This window comes from Salvia hispanica, chromosome 2 (genome assembly GCF_023119035.1).
Source record: "Salvia hispanica cultivar TCC Black 2014 chromosome 2, UniMelb_Shisp_WGS_1.0, whole genome shotgun sequence".
NCBI lineage: Eukaryota > Viridiplantae > Streptophyta > Magnoliopsida > Lamiales > Lamiaceae > Salvia > Salvia hispanica.
This window is the reverse complement of record NC_062966.1, coordinates 9,515,893-9,543,345: the sequence shown is the minus strand read 5'-3', so window position 1 is coordinate 9,543,345 and position 27,453 is coordinate 9,515,893. Positions and strand designations below refer to the sequence as shown.

The 27,453-nt window shown below is 34.4% G+C and overlaps 5 protein-coding genes across 5 annotated transcripts; 4 read left to right on the top strand and 1 right to left on the bottom strand.

Annotated features, from left to right (window-relative positions):
- Positions 1–4,367: 4,367 nt before the first annotated feature.
- Positions 4,368–7,763, top strand: LOC125204219 (mevalonate kinase-like). The gene is made up of 5 exons (XM_048102813.1): positions 4,368–4,750; positions 5,220–5,463; positions 5,554–5,807; positions 6,839–7,252; positions 7,401–7,763. The coding sequence occupies exons 1-5, from the start codon at positions 4,612–4,614 to the stop codon at positions 7,520–7,522; spliced, it is 1,173 nt and encodes a 390-aa protein (XP_047958770.1). The 5' UTR covers positions 4,368–4,611; the 3' UTR covers positions 7,523–7,763.
- Positions 7,764–9,028: 1,265 nt separating this feature from the next.
- On the top strand, positions 9,029–10,302 carry LOC125204719 (carboxylesterase 1-like). The gene has a single exon (XM_048103434.1). The coding sequence runs from the start codon at positions 9,326–9,328 to the stop codon at positions 10,289–10,291; it is 966 nt and encodes a 321-aa protein (XP_047959391.1). The 5' UTR covers positions 9,029–9,325; the 3' UTR covers positions 10,292–10,302.
- A 6,980-nt stretch (positions 10,303–17,282) lies between these two features.
- LOC125208022 (carboxylesterase 1-like) lies at positions 17,283–18,368 on the top strand. Its single transcript, XM_048107565.1, has one exon. The coding sequence runs from the start codon at positions 17,354–17,356 to the stop codon at positions 18,311–18,313; it is 960 nt and encodes a 319-aa protein (XP_047963522.1). The 5' UTR covers positions 17,283–17,353; the 3' UTR covers positions 18,314–18,368.
- A 5,880-nt stretch (positions 18,369–24,248) lies between these two features.
- LOC125206238 lies at positions 24,249–24,950 on the bottom strand. Its single transcript, XM_048105521.1, has 2 exons — positions 24,583–24,950; positions 24,249–24,513 (listed from the first exon to the last, which is right to left on the bottom strand). The coding sequence occupies exons 1-2, from the start codon at positions 24,948–24,950 to the stop codon at positions 24,249–24,251; spliced, it is 633 nt and encodes a 210-aa protein (XP_047961478.1).
- Positions 24,951–26,419: 1,469 nt separating this feature from the next.
- LOC125206237 (carboxylesterase 1-like) lies at positions 26,420–27,388 on the top strand. The gene has a single exon (XM_048105520.1). The coding sequence runs from the start codon at positions 26,420–26,422 to the stop codon at positions 27,386–27,388; it is 969 nt and encodes a 322-aa protein (XP_047961477.1).
- The last annotated feature ends 65 nt before the right edge of the window (positions 27,389–27,453 follow it).

The following is a 27,453-nucleotide window of genomic DNA, read 5'->3' as shown; positions in this document are numbered from 1 at the left end:
TCAACCGGACTGTTCAAAACATAAAACTTAATAGGAATTTATTAGTCTTATCATGTCGACACAATAAATATACTAACATGATAAGATTTTATACGAAATTACTGTATTCTTATATGTTTGGTTCGTATTTTCGTATTGTGTGCAAAATTAGTATGCCTACTAACACATCTTTATAAGAATATCCCAATAACAAATTCTTAAAGTACTTATTTTTTCCTCCCCTTGTACTAAGTCATTCATTTTAATTATAAGCAACTAATCTTCTATACGTTGACCTCTTCTTTTTTGAAGCGTCAACAATAATTTTTCATTTATCTGCTCATAATGATTTTAAACTATTAATTAGAGGGAACCAATTAATTATGCATCTCTCACTTTTATTAGTTGACTTGACTGCATGCAGTTGGTCATCAACCAATTTTATATTCAGAGTTCTTTAAGGGGCCAATTTAATGGGCCTAAAAGTGCATGCAGCCCTAAACATATATTTTAATTTCATTTAGTTCACGAACCAAATAATTTATTTTTATAAATACTAAAATACATGTATTTGTAATCAGAGTTGATTAGTACAGGGAGTGATGAATTTCTAACTAATTAGTAATTCAAAATTAAAATTAAATCCTAGTCATTAGATTAGAAGATCTAGTGGTCGAAATAATGTCACATGGATTATATTTTTAATTAAGAAAATTAATAAATAAAATTAGAGGGTATTAATGTCAATTTCCTCTCATTAAAATCATCTTAAAACTTTAGATTTACGTAACTCTCTCGATTTAAATTATTTTTTGCAAAAAATATATCAAATTAAAGATAATTTTATAAGGATTCCAACGGGATCTCAATTGCATATTGTTCCGACGACGTTCGGATGATGAAATTTGATATTTTTTATTTTAGTTTTCGTAAATGTTGATAACCAGATATTTATTAACAAATACATCAAAAAATCTCAATAAATATGTGTTGATGTTTTCTTGTACTAGTGTTGATATTCTTATGTCATATTATTGATATTTGTAATACACTATGTTGATATAAAAAAATATTCACGAAAATTATCATATGATAACATAATGACAATATTACCCTTTCGTTGATATTTTGTCTACTATTTATTGAGATTCGTAAGATTTAATCTCATCCACTCATTTTAAAATCTAAGGATGAAGATTTGATCTTGATTTTGGATTAGGGTGCTATAAGCATTAGAATATGACTCGATTAGTCCAATACTATCTATACAACACTTGGTATTCTAACACAAATCTGAAGATAAAAATGAATGATCAAATTATTTATTAGAGCATCTCCAATGGCTATAGCCCAGCAATAGGCTAGCAATAGCCTAGCCAAATACTCTTTGCCACATCATGTAGGACTAGAAACTCCTCCTGTCACATCATCACGATAAGAAACTGGACTAACATTAAGACTAGCCACAATAAACAAAATTATAAAAAATAAATAAATTACAATCACGCAAAATACGGAATTAAATTTACGACACAGATACGGAAAAATGCAATAATTTTATTTAAATTAAAAAAAAGTACTACATCCTAAAAAAAATCACATAATTAATTAAAATACAAAAAGTTACATAATAAATTAAAATACAAAAAAAATTACATAATTAATTAAAATACCTAAAAAATATATAAAAAACAGTTAGCCGGTCGCTAGCCGATTTTGGAGGCTGCAATGGAGGCTAGCCGGTCGCGTGAATCGGTGTGAGCTAGCCGGTTTTCTTGCCGAAATCGTGCTGGCCGGTCGCAATGGTCGGCTAGCTGGCTGGCTAGCTTCCATTGGAGATGCTCTTACTTCTATATTTTGGTGAAGTCGGCAAAGTTCTTTAAATTATTTATTACTCTCTCCGCACTAAGAAAGATGACCTATTGCTTGGACGACACGTAATTTTATGCATCTTTATTTTGTGTGTTAAGTGGAAAAAGTTATGTAAGAAAGAAGAAATAAAATAAAAATAAATATATTTCTAATTTTAGCAATTATCATTTTAATTGGAAAACCCAAAAGAAAAGTCTGATCATTTTTTGTGGTACATACGGGTACGAACTAATCAAAGTGTGGATATTCATATACTCATTCAATTCAAGTGTGCTATTTGGGAACAAAATGGCCGTGGTAATAAGTATTGGTATTTAAATTAAAATAATGTATATTAATTAGCAATTAATCTCTTTTTTCTAATTGTCCGGTAACTATAGATGCCGTCAGCTTAAAAATGATCCAACCCAGTACATTAAAGAAAACTATTTTAACATTCTCGATTTTAACAATTTCGTTCTCGGAAAATTTTCAATTAGTTTGAAAATTATGTTCAGCAAAATGGTAGAGAGCAATTTTGTTCTTGAAAAAAATCTTCAAATTAGTTTGAAAATTATGTTTAGCAAAATGGCAGAGATCTGACTGAACCAACTAATTGAAAGGATGCGACGAATGATATCATGTCTTATCCGTTGACAGGATCAAACAACAATCCATTTTAGTTGTTGGGAGTGAATGTGAATGACTACGAAGTCTCTGATATGGAACCCCTAGAACTTTGCCGGAAGAAAAAGGAAAGCAGCTAAAATAGGCATATAAAAACACACGATTGAGGAGACGAAAATTGTGGCAAGAATATTCGCCGACGTTCGGAAAACCCAAGCTAAAATAGGCATATAAAAACACACAAGGTTTTGTTTGTGTGTTAAATGGAGAGAGAAAATATAATTTTTATATTCATGTGAGAGAGAACTTTTTCCAAAAAAGAAAATGTGACATCTTTTGTGGGACAAACTAAAAAAGAAAGTGTAACATTTTTTGTGGGACGGAGGGAGTACAAAAATGTGGTACAAAAATGTATTGTTCAATTTAAATCGAGTAAAGCTCAAAATTGATCCTAAACATATAGTCAGAATACGAATTTGGTCCAAAACATTCACTTTTTGAAAATCGGGTCTAGAATATTTGAAATCGTTATCGAAGTGGTCGTAAACATTTGAAATCGTTATCGATGTGGTCCATTTCCATAAAAAACTAACGGTCAACGCCTAATTAGTAATTAATGATTTTTTTTAACTTAATTAATTAAACAAAATTAAATATAAAATAAATAAAATGCTAAGAAATTCCAAAACTGACCACAAACATCTCTACACGTATGGAAGTACCGTGGCAGAAATTTAAAGGGGAGAGAGATTGAATTGTTGAGCAGCGGAGGACAGTTAAGGTTACAGAAATTGATTAGAAAAAAATATAAATTTGAGTAAGATTGATTAAGAAGAAGGGAGAGAAGAGAGGGCATTGATGGTTGAGCTGGGAGACGGAGAGAAGATGACAATGGGTTGGACCGAGGCAAGAGCAGCGACGATGAGGTCATGGAGTAGCAACACTGCTCGACTAACAACGAGTAGGCAGAGGCGACGGAAGCGAAACCATCTTCCGGCAATAGCGACAACATCAACGGAGATAACAACGCCGGACCGCCGAGAAAGAAAACTAAGAGAGAGATGAGGACCGAAAGGAATGAGGGTTTTGATCTCGGACAGCAGCAATGCGGAGAAACACGATGACAGCGATTTGTGGAGGAGCGAGCAGAGAGAGAAAGACGCGACGACGTTGAGCGCCGGAGAGAAGGAGAGATGGAAGAGAAGGAAGAAGAGGGATAAATAGTCGATTTTGAAATTTCTTAGCATTTTATTAATTTTATATTTAATTTTGTTTAATTAATTATGCGTTAGTATATTAATTTAGATAAAATATCAGTAATTAGGCTTTGACAGTTAATTTTTTACGGAAAAGGACCACTTCGATAACGATTTCAAATGTTTAGGACCACTTCGATAACGATTCCAAATGTTCTAGACCCGATTTTCAAAAAGTGAATGTTTTAGACCAAATTCGTATTTGGGCTATATGTTTAGGACCAACTTTTGACCTTTACTCATTTTAATTTAGTAATTTTAGAAGTTTCAATTTTAATTTATTAATCATGAAATTTTTTATATACTCCATACTACTCCCACCGTCCCGGCTAAGATGACACATTTCTTAGTCGCACGAGATTTTAGGAGTTGTGGGTTAAAGTGTTTAATTGGAGAGAGAAAGGGTGGATGTAAGTATTAATATAGAGAAAGAAAGAAAGATGAATATTTTAATAGGAGTAAGAAAGAGTGGTTGAGTGTAAAAGAAAATGTGTCATCTTAGTTGGAACAAACTAAAAAGAAAAACGTGTCGTGACGGAGGAAGTAGTATTTAGAATAGATTAAAAAGATAATACAAAAATGAAATTGTAATTTGATTTGAATTGCAAAATGCCAAAATGAGTTATGACTTGTGAGTAATGAGTGGGAGCTCCTCCTGTCCTGTTATGGTATATGGGTGTGATTCATGCGAAAAATGTGATTCAAGATTTGTGGAAATGAGATTGAGGAATTGATCGCCTAATAAAGTGAGAGCAAACCCCACCTACCCAGAAGGGGTCTCATTCAAAGTTGGAATTCTCCGCCATTGTCAGCCCGCCCGCCATTCACTGATTCACACACTCATTGCTGCTAAATAAATCCCTAGGTGAGGTGAGGCGATTCATCCTAAAAGAGCGCCATGGCCATGGAGGTCAGAGCCAGAGCGCCTGGGAAAATCATTCTCGCCGGCGAGCACGCCGTTGTTCACGGATCCACCGCCGTCGCCGCCGCCCTCGATCTCTACACTTATGTTTCCCTTCGCTTCCCCACTCCCCACGGTACTTTAATTTACTTCTTCCAATGTTTATTAAATGTTCGTTTCGGATTGATTTTCCTTCGTTTTTAATTTGATTATTTCGTTAAACTCATACGTTGTGTTTGCTGGGGGTTTACGCGGCCGTAACTGGGGGAAATTAGCTCAGTGCTTAGTTGCTATACATGATCAATTTCACAATCTACATTAAGCTTTGTTTGGAGCTTCCTCGTTTATTTATGATTAAAGTTCTAATTCCTAATCAATCAGTTGATGAACTGTATATCTGAAGTTCGGTCTGTTCCTTATGAATATATTGATTCACGGAGGAAGTACACGATCGATATAGCTGAAAGATATGTATCACCATTATGGAATCCAGCTCTCTGATATAGTGCTTTTAACAGCTTACCTATTGTTCTATTTTGATGATATAACTATATGCTAGTAGTTTTTATGTTTTCCCTCTCTCACGTTTCAAATACTTATTCTAGATAACAACGATGCACTAAAACTCCAGCTCAAGGATGTGGACTTGGAATTTTCTTGGCCAGTTGGAAAGCTTAAGGAAGTTCTGCCTGAACTGGGCATCAAGTCTGCTTCCTCACCTTCATCGTGTTCATTAGAGACCTCAAAAGCAATTGCTTCATTAGTTGAAGAACTAAATTTAGCAGATGCTAAGCTTGGACTTGCTTCAGGAATTTCAGCTTTCCTTTGGCTATATACATCAATTCATGGGTGTGCAAATGAGCTCTATAATGTTTCTAATACTTATTCTAAGCATGAATTTGCTGCATCTTATTTACTTGCATTTTTTTTCGTTATCAGCGATAAGCCAGCTAAAGTTGCTGTGACTTCTGAGCTACCATTAGGTTCTGGCTTGGGTTCATCTGCTGCCCTTTGTGTTGCACTGTCTGCTGCCCTCCTTTCACTATCTGATTCTTCAAAACTTGATTTTAGCCATCAAGGTTGGCAAACATTTGGGGAGAGTGAACTAGATCTGGTAAACAAATGGGCATTTGAAGGTGAAAAGATGATCCATGGGAGGCCATCTGGTATAGACAATACAGTAAGCACCTTTGGTATGTAAACATTCTCCTTTTTATATCCTCAATCTTTATAACCCCTTCAGCACTAAGATGGTAAAGAACTTGGTATTGAAGAAGCAATTGATTGATTGTTGTCTTAGGTACAGAATGTGATTAGTGTCTATGTATTCAGTCAAACTGCTTGAAATGTTTATTGTGATAAATATATACTCCCTCAGTCCTGCCATAAACAAGGCTTTTCTTTTGGGCACGAGATTTAAGAGAATGATATTTAAAGATTTAAGTGGAGAGACAGTAAGTATGAGAGAAAATCAGAAAATAAAGTAGAAAAGTGAATATAGAATAAAGTAAGAGGAGGAAATATGGTACTACCTCCGTCCCCCAAAATTTGATATACTTTGACCCGACACGGGTTTTAAGAAATGTAATGGAAAGTGAGTTGAAAAAGTTGGTGGGATGTGGGTCCTACTTTTAAAGTATTAATTTTATAATAAAATGTGAGTATGAATGAGTTAGTGGAATATAGGGTCCACTACCAAAAATGGTAAAAGTGAAGTGTATCAAATTTTCAGGGACGGACCGAAATAGTAAACTGTATCAAATTTTCAGTGACAGAGGTAGTAGTATTTTTTTCTAAAAGGGGAAATGACTCATTTTAGGTTGGGACGTTCAAAAAAGGAATGCAAATCACTTATGGTGGCATGGATGTAGTATAATAAATGGCGAAATCACTATCTGAAGTATTAACGATGGGATATGTGATAGTAGTATTTTTAATATTTGAACTTCGAAAGGATTGAAACTGGCATGCATAGACTGATAGAAGTCAAATGAATGGATGATTTATTTGTTACACATGTTTTCATAGCTAAAAAAAAGACTTGTAACATCTGATTGTATATGAGATCTGCTTCCTTATTAGGTAAACATCCAAACAATGTGAAGTTTACAAACTACATATTAAAAGGAACTTAAGCACCTCATAATGGTTTTGAAGTACGGTAAATACTTGCTACATTGGGAAATTTTTCTTGGACTATTTCAGCTGACAAAATTTATTACAGGGAACATAGTAAAATTTAGGTCTGGCGAACTCACACATATCAAAACAAATATGCCTTTGAAGATGCTCGTTACTAACACGAAAGTTGGAAGAAATACAAGAGCATTGGTGGCTGGTGTGTCAGAAAGGGCAGCTAGGCATGGTAGTGCCATGACCTCTGTTTTTAAAGCTGTTGATTCGATCAGCAATGAGGTGGTTGGCATCATCCAGTCACCAGTTTCTGATGATCTTGCTATAACTGAGAAAGAGGAAAAACTAGGGGAACTGATGGAGATGAATCAGGGATTACTCCAGTGCATGGGGGTCAGCCATAGCACCATTGAAACTGTGATCAAAACTACGTTAAAGTACAAGCTAGCCACTAAACTAACCGGAGCTGGTGGAGGAGGCTGTGTTCTCACACTACTACCTACCCGTATCCTTTTTGCTTGTGCTATTCTTTTTCATTGTTTGATCAGCTATATTGTTCACCGTCTTTATGTGCTATACCATCCAGAGCTTTGTCCTATTTTTGTTTAACATCTTCGATGTGAAAAAGTGAATTCCATGACTAGATGACCTAGTATTAGCAGCAACGGTGGTTGACAAAGTAATTAGAGAGCTAGAAGATTGTGGGTTCAAATGTCTGATCGCAGGGATTGGTGGAAGAGGAATGGAGATTTGCTTTAGTGGGTTCTCCTCTTAACAAACAGACCAGAATCAACACCCAAAAGTATGATCTGTACCTTAATCTTCAAATAATGATTTGCAGATCCAATCATTATATCATCTTGTTTCTGTGTCTGTGCGTTTAACTTTTTCATGCTAGTCACTTTTTTCTTGTACGAACTGTTAAACTGTTGTTGCATTCTATATTTGGCACCTGTACCACTCGAAAGAATCATGAATGACTTGGGTACCTAATTTATTGACTTTTTAACATCTAAGGGGAGAGGTAAATGAAGGGGTATAGTCATATAACTACCATATTTACCTTTTATTCATGAAAAATCATTCTCCAAGGGGAAAGGTATTTGAGAAGGTATTATACCTTTTCCCATTTTGAAGAGGTATCGTTACCTCTCCATCAATGGAGAGGTAAAATCATATAACCACCATATTTACCTTCTTTTCATAAAAAATCATTCTCCAAGAGGGTAGGTATTTGAGAAGGTATTACACTTTATGTTTTTTAATGCATCTTGTACTATTATTTTATTTATTTTTAAATGATATACCTTTCTATATACCTTTTATCCTTGGAGTTGATTGCTTTTTAGAAAGATATATTGCACTTTTTGAGAAGGTATAAGCATGATATACCTTTTTCATTTACCTTTTTCCCTTGGAGTTGCTCTTAGCTATCTCCTAACTTTGGACTAATTATTTGATTTAACTTTAATGCCTTTTGAATTTTTGACTTAACCATTTATTAAGTATTTAGGAATTTCAAAATTGTTTGGTTATGAGTTATGACTGGGGGGTTTAAAAATTCAGCATTAGAATGCTAAGCAAAATTATAAGATTATTATATTAACCAAATTAATTGCACAAACGGCTGTGCAGGATGATTCACATGTATTTATCTCATCTCTCGACTAGAATAGAGCTCCAACACGTTGAGTCAAAGTAATAACGAGTGATGGAAACAGAAATTTAAACAAGTTGGGCCTGAAATTAAAAAAAAATATATAAAATAAAAAATACTATATCCGTTCCTTAATAGTTGAGTTATTTATCTATTTTGGAAAGTTCCTTCATAATTGAGTCACTTCCATATATAGTAATAATGAACAATTTTTCTCACTTTCTCCTACTTTTTTTTATCTATCTAGTTAACACACTAAATTTTTACCAGACACTAGATAATACTTTGGACGAGTCGACATGTATCTTTGAAGAGGTCTCATTTTCATTTTTTGTTTGAAATTTCTCTTTCAATGTGTAAAACTGTGATATCATTAATCCATTTATCTCCCGGAATATGCAGTTTCTAATTTTAGTCTCCCACAAGAATATGCAGTTTCCAATTTTGGAATTTTATTCTTATTTCCTATGAGGTGAGACCCATTCTCTAATAACAATACTTTATTTACTTTTTTTCTCTACCTTTCTCTTACTTTACTAACTCTACATAAAAATTTGTGATGAATAAAGTGCATATTTTTTGGGGACGGAGAGAGTAGTAAATAGTAAAATGTGGATTACATTTATCAAAAATAAAATAAGATATTTATGGAAGGGAGTATTTAAGTATATGGGGTATTCATTTACTTGGCTGCCAATCTCGACTGCATTTTTGCTTGGTTCCCATGTCTATATTAATTTACTTGGCTGCCAATCCCATTCCACGACTGCATGTGCTTGGTTCCCGAGCCCAAAATATTCCAACTACATAATTAATCACATATATATAGTTCTCACCTTCACCCTCATAATCTCATCCTCATTCATTTATTCCCATCCGTCGACTAGAGGATAAGATAACCCCTGCAAGTTGACACTAACAATGTCAGAAACCCATGCCATTTCCGATTCCGATCCTTACGCCAAGATGGGCCTCAGGAAAAACTCCGATGGCTCCATCACACGCATCGGCCCAATAGTTCCTGACATGCCGGCCTGCCCCGATCCACCTCTCTCAGTTCCCATCCTCACCAAGGACGTCCCTATCAATCCACAAAACAACACGTGGGCCCGTCTCTATCTCCCCCGATCCCAACTCCAATCCTCCACCAAGCTTCCACTCATACTCTTCTTCCACGGCGGAGGCTTCACCGTGGCCAGCGCAGCCTCATCCTTCTTCCAGACCTTCTGCTCCGAGATCACCCTCCACCTCCACGCGCTCATGGTGTCGGTCGACTACCGCAACGCACCGGAGCACCGCCTCCCCGCAGCCTACGACGACTGCATGGAGGCCCTGTTATGGCTCAAATCCGGCGACGAGTGGATCACCGACCACGCCGACCTCTCCAACTGCTACATCATGGGCAACAGCGCGGGCGGGAACATAGCGCTGCGCGTGGGGCTGCAGGCTTCGCGGCGCGTGGAGGAGGTGGCGCCGGTGAGGATCCGAGGGCTGATCCTGCACCAGCCGTTCTTTGGCGGGGTGGAGCGGACGGCGTCGGAGATCCGGCTGGCGGAGAATGAGATAATCCCGTTATATATGACTGATATAGGTTGGGATCTGGCGCTGCCGATTGGGGCTAATCGTGACCATGAATTCTCGAATCCTGTTAAGGGATTAATGGAGGTGGATAAGATTGTGAGTGAGGGGTGGAGGATTTTGGTGACTGGCTATGAAGGTGATCCCTTGATTGATCGCCAAAGGGAGTTGGTGAAATTGTTGAGAGAGAAAGGTGTGATGGTGGTGGAAGACTTTAGAGAGGGAGGCTATCATGGGACTGAGTTCTATGACCATTCCTTTGCTCTTGCCTTGTATCCTGTTTTGAAGAGTTTCATTCTTGATGTTTGAACTTTTCTACATTTACTTTTGTTCTATCTACTACAGTGTCATAGTAAAACAGTATAAGAGCATCCGCAATGGTGCTTAGGCCAGCCATAGGCCAGCAATAGTCTAGCCATTCTCTCCCCTGCCACGTCAGCAACACTAAAAAATCCACCTGCCACATCAGATTTAGGCCAGCCATAGGCCACCGCAATAAAAATAATTCAAAATATACTACATTTACGGAATTAAAATTACGATTAAAATACGAAATTAAATTTACGAGATATATACGGGAAAATTCATTAATTTTATTTAAATAAAAAAAAGTACATTAACTAAAAATCATAAAAATAACATAATAAAAAAAATCCGGACTTCCACACACGAGCCACCTTGAATCTGTTATAGTTTGCCGCTAGCCGAACGGGGGTCTCGCTAATTTTGTTTTAGGTCTTAATTTTGTATTGGGCTAGTTGTTGTTGTCCATCGCTAGATGTTGCTCTTGTACAGAAATTTAGAGATAGAGAAAATCGCGTTTATATAGTTTTTCAAAAATAAAAAAAAAAGAATTAAAAAAAAAAAAAAAAAGAATTAAAAAAAAGAATTAAAAACAAAAACAAAATTCGGCGCTGGCCGATCGCTGGCCGATCGGGTCGCCACAATGGCGGCTAGCCGATCGGCAGCGCTTCGGCCAGCGACGAGCGATCGGCGAGCCCACGCCGATCCGCTCACCGATTTCGTCCTCGCCGATTGCAATGGTTCGGCTAGCGCGACGAATCGGCTAGCCGGTCGCTAGCCGCCCATTGCGGATGCTCTAAAGCTAATGATGAATACGGAGTATGATGTATTTAATTGTCTACTTTACAAAGAGTTAATTAAGTATGAGAGAAAATAAAGTAGAAAAAATTGAAGATAAAATAAAATAAGAGAGAGAAAATGTGTTAGTATTTTTTTAAAAGGGAAAATGACTCATTTTACATTGAACGTTCCAAAAAAGAAATGCAAATTGTTCGTGGTGGCATGGAGGGAGTATAATAAAGGACAAAATCACTATCTTAAGTATTAAGGATGGTATTTTTAATTTTTCATCCGTCTAAAAAAAATAGAGAACATTTAAAAAGGGAAAGTTTTCAACAACTTCTTTCTTATTTTTTTTCCTTCTCTCTTACTAATAATATGGACTCCACATTCCACTAACACTAATTCTCCCTTACTTTTTTTTCTTATCTTTTATTTTACCAATTTCACATTAAAATTCATATCATTTCACAATGTATCCTAAATTTCGTGGACGGACGGGTATTGAACTTCGAAAGGATTGAGACTAACACATACATTGACTGATTGAAATCAAATGAATGGATGATTTATTTGTACGACAATATTAATGAATAAATAATCGATAATTTGCTTATATTAAATACATACAAAATAAGTTTAATTATTATTAAGATTAAAAATTTCAACAAACTGTTCTAACAAATGCAAATAGAATAGTTCAACAAAAACTAAATAGAAATATAATCATATGATTCGTAATGACACCAAAATATTATACATTAAAACATTGTAGAATTCATCTTATCTTATCTTAATAAATAAAATACTTAAAAAAGGCAAAAAAATTAAATAATTTAAATTTCATTTTACATGATATACAATGTATATGATAAAATGAACATAATTTTTTTTCCATATTTATATAAAACTACAAAACATAATTATTTTAATAGTCTCTATATAATTATCATTATTTAGATTGTGTTAGTATCAATTTGTTATCAATTTGAATATTCTCTTTTATTAATTAGTTTAGTTCTTTAATAAAATATTATTTTTAATGCGACTGAATTAAATTTGTTTCTGGAGGTATATTTCTATCATTATTTAGATTGTGTTAGTATCAATTTGTTATCATGTTGATTATTCCCTTTTATTAATTTGTTTAGTTCTTTAATAAAATATTATTTTATTGCAACTGAATTAAATTAATTATTTTTTCTATATATAGATTATTGGGATATTGGTGATGCTTTGTGCTCCTGTTCACATTGTGGTGCGATTTTTGGTATGAAGAACGTCTTGGCAAACCTAATAAACCCAAGGTTCCAAGATATTCCCTTTGTTGGATTATTTTTGAAAAAATTGGTGTTTAGTCATGGACAACTTAATATTGCTATATCTAGAGTGACAAGTCGTAAAGGTTTGAAGATTTTAGTTTGTGGAGATGAGAATGATAGTAGATGTGATTCAACTTTTAATGTTGTGTATAAAGAAGTGTTTCAAAATGTATAAGTTATTGGTCTTAGAGAGATGTTTGTTACTCCTTCCGTCCCACAAAAGATGTCACACTTTCCTTTTTAGTTGTCCTACAAAAGATGTCACATTTCCCTTTTTGGAAAAGTTCTCTCTCACATGCATATTAAAATTATATTTTCTCTCTCCATTTAACACACAAAACAAAACCTCCTAAAATCGCATGTTGTCCCACAAGTGTGACATCTTTTGTGGGATGGAGGGAGTACTATTTTGTTGATAAGATGTGTGAAACAGTTTATTTTTTCAAATAGTTTTATTTATTATGTGTGTATATCGTATACACTCAAAATATTTCTGTTTGTTTCCCTCATTTCATTTCATTACAATATGTTGATAGATTGATACATGCAGAAGTATAATTTTTTTTTTTAAATCATTACAATCTTATCAATACAAGGTCTACATGCAGAAGTTTATATACATGATTTTTCAATAATTTTTTCATTATGTTTACATACTTTTTAATTTCGTTTAATTCATGATAAATATATTTTCATATTTCTTGAAAATTTTATGGACCGTGCATAGCACGGGTGGTAAAACTAGTCACGTAAAATAAACCAATTTATCTACCTAAATTGTGAAGGGCCGAGTCATTCGGGTTTGAGAGAGGGTCATCTAGCTTCTTTTTAAGTCTAGACAATAGTAGAGGATTCTAGAATTAAATGATTAATTTGTTGCCAAATGGCACAATATTTTTGCAACAAATAAAATAAGTCATAAGACACCATATTAAAATACCTAAGAACGCACTTTTTTTCCCCACCTTCTGGGAGACAAATATCGACAGCCATCCCTTGAACTCCTTAGGCATTTTCTCCATTTCTCTCACTAGTTTTGCATCGTTTTGTCAAAGAAATCGTTCCATCAGAGGGTTAATCAAGGTAATTCTATCTATCTAACCTATTTTTATATATAAGTAATTTATGAATTCATGAGTCTTATAGGATTTTCGAAAATATTAAGAATGATTAAGCATGTGATTTGTCTCTTGATATGAATTATATGTGATTTTAGGATATTAAAAGTATGTTTTGTGGTTGGTTTAGGAACTGAAAATGTTTTAACTATATTACATGATGACCGAAAATTAATCTTTATAAAGAACTATATGTTGGGGATTTCATTTGATGAATTTGAATACATATACGTGATTTAGGGGAGATATAATGCTAAATGAAATTTTATTTTAATTATTGGTAATGATTTAGTATATTTTGGAAAACTAATTATAGAGCGGAAAGGATTGAATTGTGAGAACTGACTATAGAAATGAATTCTATACTTGCAATAATGTTTGTCATGATTTTTGTAAGGATTGATTGAAGGAGAAAAGTTAAACTATAAAGTTAATTAGAATATTATTGGAAAGCACAAGTTAAATTAAGATAATAAATGAATATATTTAGATGATACGATGTGAAAACATGATTTAGAACGAATATGGATGTCAATGTAAATTATTGAGAATTTAATTTACGAATGAATTGGAAATGAGATGGAATGGCGAGTGAGCATGAAAACTGACATGATGCCCCGAGCTTGGTCGATTACATTCGGTACAATTGGCATGCCATAGGACATCAGTTCTGCATTATCTGTAATAACCCGTCTTCTGGATAACCGAAGCGAGGATCGTCTGATATCTGATCATTATCTGTCTGCACACTAAATGGGTGGTTTGATTATCTGTCTGCATCCTAAATGGATGGTCTGTGCAGAGTACTCTCGAGGACAAAAATCTGATTTTGTTTCTGATCTGTCCGCGTACCCGAGTCTATCACTAAACACTTAATGGACCTATATATGTTTTGATACGTGAGAATGTTGGGGGTTGTTATATACGCTTTGAAATGTGATGATGTCTGATATTGTCTGTTGAGTTATGTGGAAATGAATGTGATAAAAGTTATAAATGATTGAATGTATGACTTTGGATACGGAAATAAGACGTAAGACATACTATGGGAAGTATTATGCTTGTTAGTTTAAAATTAGTGTGAATAAATAATAATTGGTAATTGAATAAATTAAGTGACAATACGAAAATACGTATCTTGTAATTAAGTAATTAAAAAGAATTATGATGTTTTGTGGTGCAACAGTTTGGTAACAATGTAACAAGACGGGATGTTGCGTAATGATGATCATGTGATACACACGAATAATTGTAAGGATACTATTAACTGTTGATATATATAGTATTATTCAAGTCTGCTATTGATATTTGAGCATAGTGTTGGTCTAAACGACATGAGAAAATGTTTTTAATTGGTTGTCATTTAACATATATGGATTATATATATATTTTTTTTGGGGGGGGGGGTTTGGATAATCAGGGGTGTTACAACTTACCACAGAAAATGGTGAGAAAAAGAATGGAAAGTAGAAAACTACCTAATAATCGAACTGATAACTATAAAATATAAACCGATAAATGCTGCTGAATAGAAGATGACGAGTGAGTGATTAACTGTTAAATGAAGAGGGGTATTTAGAGAGAGAGAGAGAGAGATGGGGTGCCTGCACTAAATACATGTTCCCCCAAAAAAAACAGAATAATGATAAAGACCTTTCTTTTATTGCATGATATTTATTCCGTTTATATATCATTTAAGAGTTTAAAAAAGATATAATCCATCCCACATTAAAAAGAAGTATAAAAACTTAACCTGAAAGATATTAGGCTTTGTAAAAAAAATAAAAAAACCATTTAATAAAATGTAAATTAGAGTTAATAACATATAAATGTGATAGCTAAAAGATAAAGAGTTTTAGAAAATATATAATCCCTCTCACATTTAAAAAAATACTCCATTCGTCTCACTTTAGGAGTCCCGATTGAGTTTGACTCGGGTTTTAAGAAATATGAAGGAAAATTGGTGAAAAAAGATAGTGGAATGTGGGTCCTACTTTTTTATATTAGTTTTATAATAAAATGTGTGGAAAAAAGTTAGTGGAATATGTGGCCTAATACCATTTATGAAATATTCCAATCGAAACTCCTAAAGCGGGACACTAAAAAATGATAAACCGGGACTCCTAAAGTGGGACAGAGGGAGTACTGTATAAAAACCTAACTTGAACGATATTAGGCTTTGTAAAAACAAAAAAAATTTAAAAATTAAATAAAATCTAAATTTGAGTTAATAACATATTAATGTGTAGCTAAAAGGTTGTGAAACTTAAATAAAAACGAATTAAACCATTTTAATATTCATTGAATTGGCCTTCTGTCTACATTAATATCTCAATTATAGTACTTTGCAGTATTTAAAAGACACTCTTTGATAGAGGGTGCATTATAATGCTACCTTTTCTTAAATTTTTAATTTGCTAACTTATCAACGTAAGGTATAAAAATGTTCACGGTCACATTAAAATGTCAACACATATTTGTGTTGACATTTTAATAAAATTTATTGATATTTAAATATTAATATATTAACACAATATATTAACATATCGACTTAAGTTTATATTGATATTTTTAATATTTTTAATACACAATGTTAATGAATTAGCAATTTAAGACATTCCATTTGATAGGTAAATGAAACCCTAAAGATCTAGCAGCATCATTGAAGGAAAGACTAGAGAGGAATAAAAATTTGCTCTCTCAAAAAATGAGAAGGAGAAAGACAGAGATCTGGGAGAAGGAAAAGGAGAGATAAACAAATGTGGTGACTGCTGGTGTCTAAACAATGATTACAAAAGAGCACATGTGTGATCCACGCATGGACACCGCGATTGAGCTCTAGCATGAAACAAATAGTAGGAAGAGGTTATAGACTTATAGTACATGTTTATTATGCAAAGAGAGCCTCCTCAAATATTTTTCTTTCCAAATTAACAGAGATTGAGCATTTAAATATGAATCTGATTAACTAATCTGAAACATAAGGATTATATGGTTTCATTTCAGATTATACACTTTCCACAGTAATAAGATTATTGATTCTTATCGGGGGTAAGACGGCTCCCAGTTGCGTGTTCGGGCTTATAAATTGTCAACCAAGGACGAATCTGTGTAGACTTGAAACGTTTGTAATTGTGTTAACAAATGCTCAAATGCCCATTCAAATAGAACAAATTCTCTTAGGCAAAGTGGACAGTCATTACCTACCTTTGAAAAATCGAAGAGGTAATTGCTTCACCAGTGTAGTACCCACCTTGTTCATAAACTGAGGGGATTAAGACGCACGTTATGAGACTCGTGAAATACATGAAAGACAACCACAGGCAACCTACCTTCGACCTATCAAACTGGTGGTAAGACAAACGACACCTCCTGCTATAGGGAAGAAAGAAATGGAATGCGGTAAAAATGAGGGGTAATTTGGTTAACTTTAATTTCATTTCTTCAATGCAAAAATAAAGACCATGCTTTGCCTAATATTTGAAAGTCAACATTTATGACCTCAAGCTTGTATAATTACTTGGGCACCGAACAGCAATATATGACAGAATTAAATTCATTTCTGGCATTGACGTGAACATCTATGCTTAGTGTACGTATTAGGTGTTAGATATCATCTGACTTTTAACTTTAATGACTAGTGGAATATTTAGAAATTTCAAAATTGTTTGGTTATGAGTTATGACCGGTAGGAGTAAAATTCAAGTTTGGGATGCTAACAGAAATTATAAGATTATTATATTAACCAATTAATTGCACAAACGGCTGTGCAGGATGATTAACATAATAAGTACTAACATGTTACATATTTTATCTCTCGACTAGAATAAAGCTCCAACAAAGTAACAATGTCAGAAACGCAAGCCATTTCCGATCCTTATGCCGGTCTGGGCCTCATAAAGAACTCCGACGGCTCCATCACACGAATCGGCCCAATAGTTGATGAGACGCCGGCCTGCCCCGATCCACCAATCTCAGTTCCCATCCTCACCAAGGACGTCCCCATCAACCCACACCACAACACGTGGGCCCGCCTCTATCTCCCCCGATCCCAGCTCCAATCCTCCACCAAGCTTCCCCTCATACTCTTCTTCCACGGCGGAGGCTTCGTCGTGGCCAGCGCAGCCTCAACCCTCTTCCAGAGCTTCTGCTCCGAGATCGCCCTCCACCTCGGCGCGCTCATGGTGTCGGTCGAGTACCGCAACGCGCCGGAGCACCGCCTCCCCGCCGCCTACGACGACTGCATGGAGGCGCTGCGGTGGGTCAAATCCGGCGACGAGTGGCTGACCGACCACGCCGACTTCTCCAACTGCTACATCATGGGCAACAGCGCGGGCGGGAACATAGCGCTGCACGTGGGACTGCAGGTGTCGCGGCGCGTGGAGGAGGTGGCGCCGTTGAGGATCCTAGGGCTGATCCTGCACCAGCCGTTCCTGGGCGGCGTGGAGCGGACGGCTTCGGAGATCCGGCTGGCAGAGAATAAGACGATCCCGTTATATATGAGTGATATACTGTGGGATCTGGCGCTGCCGATTGGGGCTAATCGTGACCATGAATTCTCGAATCCTGTTAAGGGGTTAATGGAGGTGGATAAGATTGTGAGTGAGGGGTGGAGGATTTTGGTGACTGGCTATGAAGGTGATCCCTTGATTGATCGCCAAAGGGAGTTGGTGAAATTGTTGAGAGAGAAAGGTGTGATGGTGGTGGAAGACTTTAGAGAGGGAGGCTATCATGGGATTGAGTTCTATCACCATTCCTTTGCCCATGCCTTGTATCCTATTCTCAAGAATTTCATTCTTCATGTTTGAACTTGCCTACATTTATTTTGTTCTATCTACTCTAGTTTCTTAATGAACAGTATTATATATATTGTTTGTACTGAATATGATGTATTATTTCACTCATTTCAATTCTGTCTACTTTACACAGAATTAACCTCATAATGAATATTGGTGGTTCATCAAAGGTAGTTTGAAAGGAAGAAACTATTTTACGAAGTACTCTTATATTGCTTTGATTTACTCTTATCAGGTACCAAAAATGTGATTTATAAGTACCAAAAACGATATAAAATAAAGATCAGGTATCATTTATGTGCGAACGTGAAAGATCAGGTATCATTTTTGTTGTTCACTCTTTTTTATATATATAAATTAAAACAATAATCAAATTAGAGTCATTTAATTAAGATGATTAATTTAACACCCTTGTCTAATTGATTTAATATTAATCGGGTAAATAATGTTACATTTTTATACAAATTTCAAATTACAGAAAATCTTTAATTCTTCTTTCATTTTTTATTCTCTCTATTCTTCTAATAATAAACACCCTACAAGTAAAATAATTCAAACTATCTACACATTTATAGAATTTAGTTTTTCCTACTAAACTAATAATACTAAGTTATACTCTCCGTCTCAGACGTATTTCTTTTTGGATTGTTCTAAGATAGTTGAATAATTTTCTTTTTTAACAAAAAATATCACACTCATACTTTACTCTGTCTACCTCTCTCTTACTTTATTCTCTTCACTTTAACCTTTAACACATCAATTTCTTAAATCTTATGTCCAAAAGAAATATCTCAACTACGCTGGGACGGACGAAGAACTATTTAATACCTATAAAGTAATTTACATTCGACCTCCAACCCATTTGAACTAATTTAAGTCTATACATATATAAAAGTCGAGTTTTGCCCGTAATTTGAATATTTATAAATTTTGGGTATGAATTTAAATATTTACAAGTTTTGAGTATAATGTTGAATATTTATAAATTTTGAATGCAATTATTTAGTTAATCTGTGTGTCAACTTTTAATTAAATAACTGAAAAAACCATTGTCTTTTTTTCATAATTTATTGTATATAAGTTAATTGACTGTGCTAATGTAACCGTTGTTATTTGTTATAACTAATAATTACGTCATGTATTTTAATTAGGCCATGTATTGAAAAGAAAATGGATTCAATGGAATGTAACTCATGTTGTCCGTTTTCTATTTCAGTTACAAAAATAAGAGTCCATATATATAACCTTAGAATTAAAACAATAAATTACTCCATGTTGTGGCGTTTTTTAACCTAATAATATGATATGATTATACTATTAATTTCTCTAAGACTCACAATTTAGTGAATATGAATATGCTGTCCATGTCGTGCGATATATGTTTTTAAATTGCACAATTAATTACTCCATATAATAATGACTTGATATTTTTTATCTATAAATACGCCTCATTTGCTAGCTTATATTTCGCTTTCACAATACTTTCCTCAGTTGCATCACAAATTTTCTACAAAAGGAAACTTTATTTTCAGTATACTCTTTTCAGTATATTTATATTCATCTATTTTAAGCACTCTTTTTGTGTGATTATTATATTTCTAATATTGTGATCTTACTAGAGGAAGAAAATTGAAACAATGAAATTAACATTCTTTAATAATCTAAAGCCTAGCAGTACTTCACCAATCGTCAAAGTCATGTATGTGCATGTTTTTGAAATGACTTAAACGTGGTGCCAAATAATGTAATTTCCTAGGAATATATTTCTATGGTTGTACGGTATAAGCGGTATAAGCGCTGTTTCATATCTTATTACATTTTTTTTAGTTATTTATCTAAACTATTAATTACTATTAATTTTTTTTTTCGTGAAGGGCAACAGGATTCAAGGGACATTCCCTGCATTTTAGGGAGTACAAAATAAGTTTAGAGAACAAATTAGGAATGATCAATCGTTTCTACTTGCTTTTTTTTTGGAAGAAATAGAGTCCAGACTCTTATTACAAACCATTGTTAATATGCATTTTATTTTATTTTATTTTATTTATTATTATTATTATTATTATTTATCATTTTTATAATCATCTAAAAAATTAAAAAATTTAACCTATTTTCTTAGTATATTATTGTAATGTGTGAAAGTACGTATGTTGCAATCATTACATTCTATATTTACCTACTAAAATTTGTGTGTAATATTTTTGTATTTTATTGAAGATTGTTAAAAGACTTTGTTAATATTGATTTTATAAATTTCTATTTTTAATGCATTATAATTTGATATTATATACTTTTAAAATGAAATACAATGTGTCGTGCATCGCACGGGGTAGATACTAGTTTTCTTAATTTTCGACCTCCAACCCATTTGAACTAATTTAAATTTTCTCAATTCTCAGGTCGTTACAATTAACCGACTAGATTTATATGATTTATTTTATTAAATTAGGAAATGAATCCGTTTGTATTTATCTAATAATCGATGATATTGTAGATTCATCTATACATATGTAAAAGGCGAGTTTTGGGCCTTTTTTAAAATATTTATAAATTGTGAGCTTCAAATTTGAATATTTATAAAAGTGCATAATCAATGTATCATTATAAGAAAAAAAAAACGTCATTTGTGATTCAACATTTAAATTCCACAATTAATATTACACTACCTACGTTATAATGAAAAAGTGTCATTATAGCTTTGACCACTAATCTATTTTTAAATTTAATTTTCAGTTTTGTAACTTATTTATCACATTTAAATGGGACATTTTTAAGTTTTGAATTTGGAAGGTAAAATGCATTTTTCATTATAAATGGAGAAAGTGAAAAGTCATGGAAAGAATCTATTTTGGGCCTTTTTTGAAATATTTATAAATTGTGAGCTTCAAATTTGAATATTTATAAAAGTGCATAATCAATGTATCATTATAAGAAAAAAAAAACGTCATTTGTGATTCAACATTTAAATTCAACAATTAATATTATCCTACCTACATTATAATGAAAAAGTGTCATTATAGCTTTGACCACTAATCTATTTTTAAATTTAATTTTCAGTTTTGTAACTTATTTATCACATTTAAATGGGACATTTTTAAGTTTTGAATTTGGAAGGTAAAATGCATTTTTCATTATAAATGGAGAAAGTGAAAAGTCATGGAAAGACATCTATTTTTTACTATAAATATGTTGTTAGCTAGATTTTAATCCTCACATTCCTATCATTTTTTCATCATATTCTTTGTTGAACGTTTTGCAGAAATTTGAATGGATTTTAGGTATTTTTCTTACTCTTCGTCAATATTGCTTTAACATGAAATCAGTTTTCTATATGATGATTTTTTTTTGATTTGTTTAACATGAAATCAATTGAAGTTGTGCATATTTGAATTGATTTTAGGTAATTTTCTTACTCTTCGTCAATATTGCTTTAACATGAAATCAGTTTTCTATATGATGATTTTTTTTTATTTGTGTATTAATAATGTTTGTTTTGCAACCCCAATCCACCAATTTTTTCTATCTTTTGTGGTTGGAGAATTTTTTTTTTCTCTTTTGTTTTATTAATATGATTTTTACTATTCTAAATTCACATGTCGCCTTTAATTTCCCATGACTTTATGCACTCTTCATTTTTTTTAATAATGTATTTGATGTTGCTTAAAATTTTGATCTTATATCTTTAAATCTACTAATTTTGAGGATTTTGATTTTTTAAAAATATTTTTTAAACCTACTAATTTTAGTAGGTTATATTTAATATAGTCTATGAATTTCTTCTTTCTATTTTCCTTGACAATTGCAGAACTATTACTATGTTTTATCTTACAAGAATTTGAAAGTTTTTTATATATGTAAGTTTTAATGGTGGTTATGGTGTAAAATATCATTATATGTTCTGTAATCTTTACTCTCTTCTATTTCAGGAACAAAAATCAGACCTCCAAGAAATGGTATACAAAAGACTTGAACAAGCGAAAAAAATCTAACCTACTGCGCGAGGAAGAAAAGCAAGCGTGGATATAGGAAAACAAAAATATAGCATAAAACATTTAGTTTATTATTAGTTTATATTTCTTTATTTAAGTGTAGTGAGCTAAGGTTATAATTTTTTTTAGCTTTAACAATATGCTTAGATATAAAATATTGTTATATTCTTATTGATTTTTTTATAACATTAATTTGTGATTTATTTTGACTATTTTAGCATCCATCACTAATTTAAGTTTGGCATGTTAATTTTAACTTTAATTTCATTGATTTTGCGTTCTTAGCTTGAAGTTCGCTTGGAATTTTTACTAATTAACTACTATTTTTTTATACTGATAAGTAGCTTACGAAATAAAGTAATTTTGAAGTAAATGACTAATTTTCCTGTCCAGTGTTTAATTGTGTTCATTTGTTTCATTACTATCATATTTACATATTTTATGATATTTTTGGAACTCTCATGAGCCATCTAATTTGTTTTCTAATACAAGAATATTATAATAATACATCACTAAATATTTCAATGTGTAAAATAAAACTTAGGAGCTCCTACAATAAAATTTAGGAGCTCAACAATTATATTTCTTATATCTTGATGTGGTGTTTTACTATTTATTGAACTAAATATGTTCAGAGTGTATGTTAACTGTATGTTAACTTTGTTAACATAATTTAATTATAATTATTAAAATAAAATATATATTTGTTTATATATGATAACTTTATTTATAATAGAGATCTAACAATGTTCTAATTAATTCATTCTACTTTATTTCAAAACTTATTTAATTTTGTTCATTAAATAATTTAAAATTAAAGTGAATAAAATAAAATGTCGTGCATCGCACGGGTGTGAAACTAGTTGGAATAATGTCCTAGCGCAATGTAGATAATGCACTCGATACGTGGTTATAATGTTATCAAATTTTCGAATCTTCAAATCACATGCTACACAATTGACAATCCTTAAAATCACAAAAAATTTAAATTTTATATAAATCTCTCTATTTAAATTATATTATCGCATATCATATAGTACCAAAAAAGGTAATTTTACTAGGATTCTAACAAAATCTGTATAGCATAGTTCGGATAAATAAATTTGAACGAATAATGTTATTTGTATATATCTATAACGAACTACAGTATAATGCTCTTAATTGCATTGCTAGGATACCCAAGTCAATGTACATAATTCTTTAAGTTCAATCTATATAAAGCTAAAAAAAAATATACTCCCTTCGTCCGCTATTAGAAGTCTCGGCTCACTTTTACTACAAACAATAGATAGGTCTCACATTTTATTAACTCATTATAGAAAAAAGTAATTAGAGTATTGTTAATAGAAAATCGAACCCACCTTGTTATAGAGTAAAAAGTTATTTAAAATAGAAATAAACTATTTTTATAAAATATTGTGATTTGTGATTAATTATTTTTAATTCATTAATTAATTTATAATTTAAATAAAATGTTTGAAAATATTTTAGTTTGTGTATACCACCAGTTTAATTCTAGTGAATAGTAAAATGTGGGTTACATTTATTAAATATTAAAATAAAACGAAATATTTATTGAGGAACTACGAAATATTTAATAGCATATAGGAAGGAAGGAGTATTAAGTTAGGGTATCCACATCCGTGCTTTTGGCAAGAGCACTGAAGTGGGTCCGGACCCATTTTTACTCCCTGCTCTTAGGCAAGAACACAACACCTACATCCATACTCTTCCGCAAGAGCATACTCAAAGGTCCCACCATTATATTATTCAATTTAATTCAATTATTAAAAACATTTTCAAATTATTAAAATGCATTAAAAATATAAAAATTACATAATTAAATTCTAAAAAATAAAAATTACATAAATGAAATCCTAAAAAATAAAAATACATAATTAAAATCCTACAAATTAAAAATTCAATAATTAAAGACTAAAAAATACCCCCGTGGAAGACTAGTCATCTATCCCCAATGTTCTTCGGAGACCCCGTATCATTGCCACATGTGTTGCAAGTTGGTCGGGAGTCATGTTAGACTTATCGGTCGCATTGAGTTGATCCAAGAGGGCCCACAACAAGTTGGTCGGGGGTTGAGGTGGCACAAAGTGAGCGGGACTGGGAGCGGGATCGGGGGCGGATGGAGTCGGGGCGCGACGGTGGTTGGTCGTCGCCTTCTTCCTTCCTCGCGTCTGGCAGGAACTGCTCGGGCCAGACTCGGGGCTACCCAAGTTAGTTCCGGCAAGCTGGGTAGCCACATCATCGGAGGCACCGTCGGATAGGAATACTGACCTCGACCGTTTGCTGGAGGAGCTGGAGGAGGATACTACGCCTCCCTTATACTTCGGATGATGGCGCGACTCCTGCCAACAATTGAGGTACTTGAACGGTTTCAAATTCATGGATTGGTAGGTCGTCAAGGCGGCACTGATGATATCGAGCTCGCTCTTGCCACTCCCCGCCGACCACTCTTCCTGGAGGTAATACCCCTGGAACTTTTGGATTTCGTCGTTGGCTCTGTTTATGGCATTGCCCACCATACTCTCATTGCGATAGATGGTTCTAGCCGGGCGGTTTTCATTGTACCGACAAGAAACGCGCCACCAAAACCTATTCTCGGTTTGGTTCGTACCAACCTCGGGATCTTCGGAGATGATCATATAGGCTTTGAATAACACTTTCATCTCCGCCGGAGTGTACAGGGTTCAGGTGCCACGAGTAGGAGGAGGAGGAGCAGTAGGAGCAGTTTGAGAGCCGCCCGATTCGGGTTCGGACATCCACCCTTACCGCCCATCGAGGGAATCTTGGTCGTCCACCGGGTAAGGCCGGTAGCCACCCGGTACTTGAGAACCTTGGGTTTGAGGAGGGGCCGAGAATTGCGTTTCCGGACTAGGGAATGGCTCTGATTAGAACCAATCGTGGTTCCAACCGCGGGAGCCGAAGGGGTGATGGCCGGTGTGGGACTTTTTTTTGTAAGAGTGAAGTGAAAGATTGAGAATTGATGAGAGAATTTAGATGAGAATTGTGTAGTGTAGTGTGAAATTTTTGGTGTGGAAATGGGGGTATTTATAGATGAAAAATGTGAATTTTGAGAAAAAAAATGAAAAAAAAATTAAAAGTGGGAAGAAAACGGATACTCCCTCCGTCCCACTTTAGAAGTCCCGGTTTACCATTTTTGGGTGTCCCACTTTAGGAGTTCCGGTTGGAATATTCCATAAATGGTATTAGGCCCCATATTCCATTAACTTTTTTCCACTCACATTTTATTATAAAACTAATATAAAATAGTAGGACTCACATTCCACTATTTTTTTTTTACTAACTTTCCTTTACATTTCTTAATACCCGTGCCGAACTCAACCGAGACTTCTAAAGTGGGACGGATGGAGTGTAATTTTTTTATTTATTTTTGATTTTTTAAAAATTAAAAACGAATATTTTTTAAAAAAAGAGAAAATTTGAAAATGCCAATGGCTATGCCGTTAGTCAATCCTGTCGCGCCACGTCTGTGTGCTCGCTGGCACGGACGTGCTTATGCATTGAGCAGCGCCGTGCCAGCGACGAGAGTGCAGCGGCGGCAGCGGTCTGTCGCGCCGCGGCACGAACGTCGTCCGTGCCAGTGAGCACCGCTGCGGATTCTCTTACTTCATATGATTTACTCCCTTCGTTCCTTAGTAATAGAGTCATTTTGTCATTTTGGTACGTTCCATAGTAATAGAGTCATATCCCTTTTTAGTAAAAGTCAACACATTTTTCCACACTACTTTACTCTCTTTTACCTTTTTTCTCTCTTCATCTCTCTATCTTTTTTCATTTCACACTTTATTCTCCCTCTACTAAATTCACCTAATACAATTTTTCTTAATTTTCGTGAAAAAAAAAATTTATTTGGCCGCCAATCACGACTGCATTTTTTCTTGGTTCCCAAGCCCAAAATGGGGCTGCCAATCGCTTTCGACAACTGCATTTGCTTTGTTCCCAAGCCCAAAATATTCCAAGTACATAATTAATCCATTGATGCACATATATACAGTTCTCCTCCTCACTCATATAAATCATAATCTCATTCTCATTCTCATTCTCATTCATTTAATCCCATCTGTAGACTAGAGGATAATATAACCCAGCAATGTCAGAAACCCAAGCCATTTCCGATTCCGACTTTTACACCAAGATTGGCCTCAGGAAAAACTCCGACGGTTCCTTCACACGCATCAGGCCAATAGTTGATGAGACGCCGGCCTGCCCCGATCCACCTCTCTCAGTTCCCATCCTCACCAAGGACGTCCCTATCAATCCACAAAACAACACGTGGGCCCGTCTCTATCTCCCCCGATCCCAACTCCAATCCTCCACCAAGCTTCCACTCATACTCTTCTTCCACGGCGGAGGCTTCACCGTGGCCAGCGCAGCCTCATCCTTCTTCCAGACCTTCTGCTCCGAGATCACCCTCCACCTCCACGCGCTCATGGTGTCGGTCGACTACCGCCTCGCGCCGGAGCACCGCCTCCCCGCCGCCTACGAAGACGGCATGGAGGCCCTGCTATGGCTCAAATCCGGCGACGAGTGGATCACCGACCACGCCGACCTCTCCAACTGCTACATCATGGGCAACAGCGCGGGCGGTAACTTAGCGCTGCACGCGGGACTGCAGGCGTCGCGGCGCGTGGAGGAGGTGGCGCCGGTGAGGATCCGAGGGCTGATCCTGCACCAGCCTTTCTTTGGCGGGGTGGAGCGGACAGCGTCGGAGATTCGGCTGGCGGAGAATGAGATAATCCCGTTATATTCGACTGATATAGGTTGGGGTATGGCGCTGCCGATTGGGGCTGATCGTGACCACGAATTCTCGAATCTTCGTAAGGGATTATTCTTGGAGGTGGATAAGGTTGTGAGTGAAGGGTGGAGGATTTTGGTGTCGGGAAATGAAGGTGACCCCTTGATTGATCGTCAAAGGGAGTTGGCCAAATTGTTGAGAGAGAAAGGTGTGAGGGTGGTGGAAGACTTTAGAGAGGAAGGCTATCATGGGATTGAGTTCTATGACCATTCCTTCACTCTTTCACTCTGTCCTATTTTGAAGAGTTTCATTCTTGGTGTTTAAGTTTTTATTGTACTGTTTTCAGTTTTTTTTTTTCCTATTTACTCTACTTCCATATTAAATAATAT

Coding starts and splice junctions, on each gene's coding strand:
- LOC125206237 (XM_048105520.1), top strand. CDS start 26,420: ATGTCAGAAACCCAAGCCATTTCCGATTCCGACTTTTACACCAAGATT.
- LOC125204219 (XM_048102813.1), top strand. CDS start 4,612: ATGGCCATGGAGGTCAGAGCCAGAGCGCCTGGGAAAATCATTCTCGCC. Junction 5,464..5,553: donor CTATATACATCAATTCATGG/GTGTGCAAATGA, acceptor TTTCGTTATCAG/CGATAAGCCAGCTAAAGTTG. Junction 7,253..7,400: donor TCTCACACTACTACCTACCC/GTATCCTTTTTG, acceptor TAGATGACCTAG/TATTAGCAGCAACGGTGGTT.
- LOC125208022 (XM_048107565.1), top strand. CDS start 17,354: ATGTCAGAAACGCAAGCCATTTCCGATCCTTATGCCGGTCTGGGCCTC.
- LOC125206238 (XM_048105521.1), bottom strand. CDS start 24,950: ATGATCATCTCCGAAGATCCCGAGGTTGGTACGAACCAAACCGAGAAT. Junction 24,514..24,582: donor TCCTCCAGCAAACGGTCGAG/GTCAGTATTCCT, acceptor TAACTTGGGTAG/CCCCGAGTCTGGCCCGAGCA.
- LOC125204719 (XM_048103434.1), top strand. CDS start 9,326: ATGTCAGAAACCCATGCCATTTCCGATTCCGATCCTTACGCCAAGATG.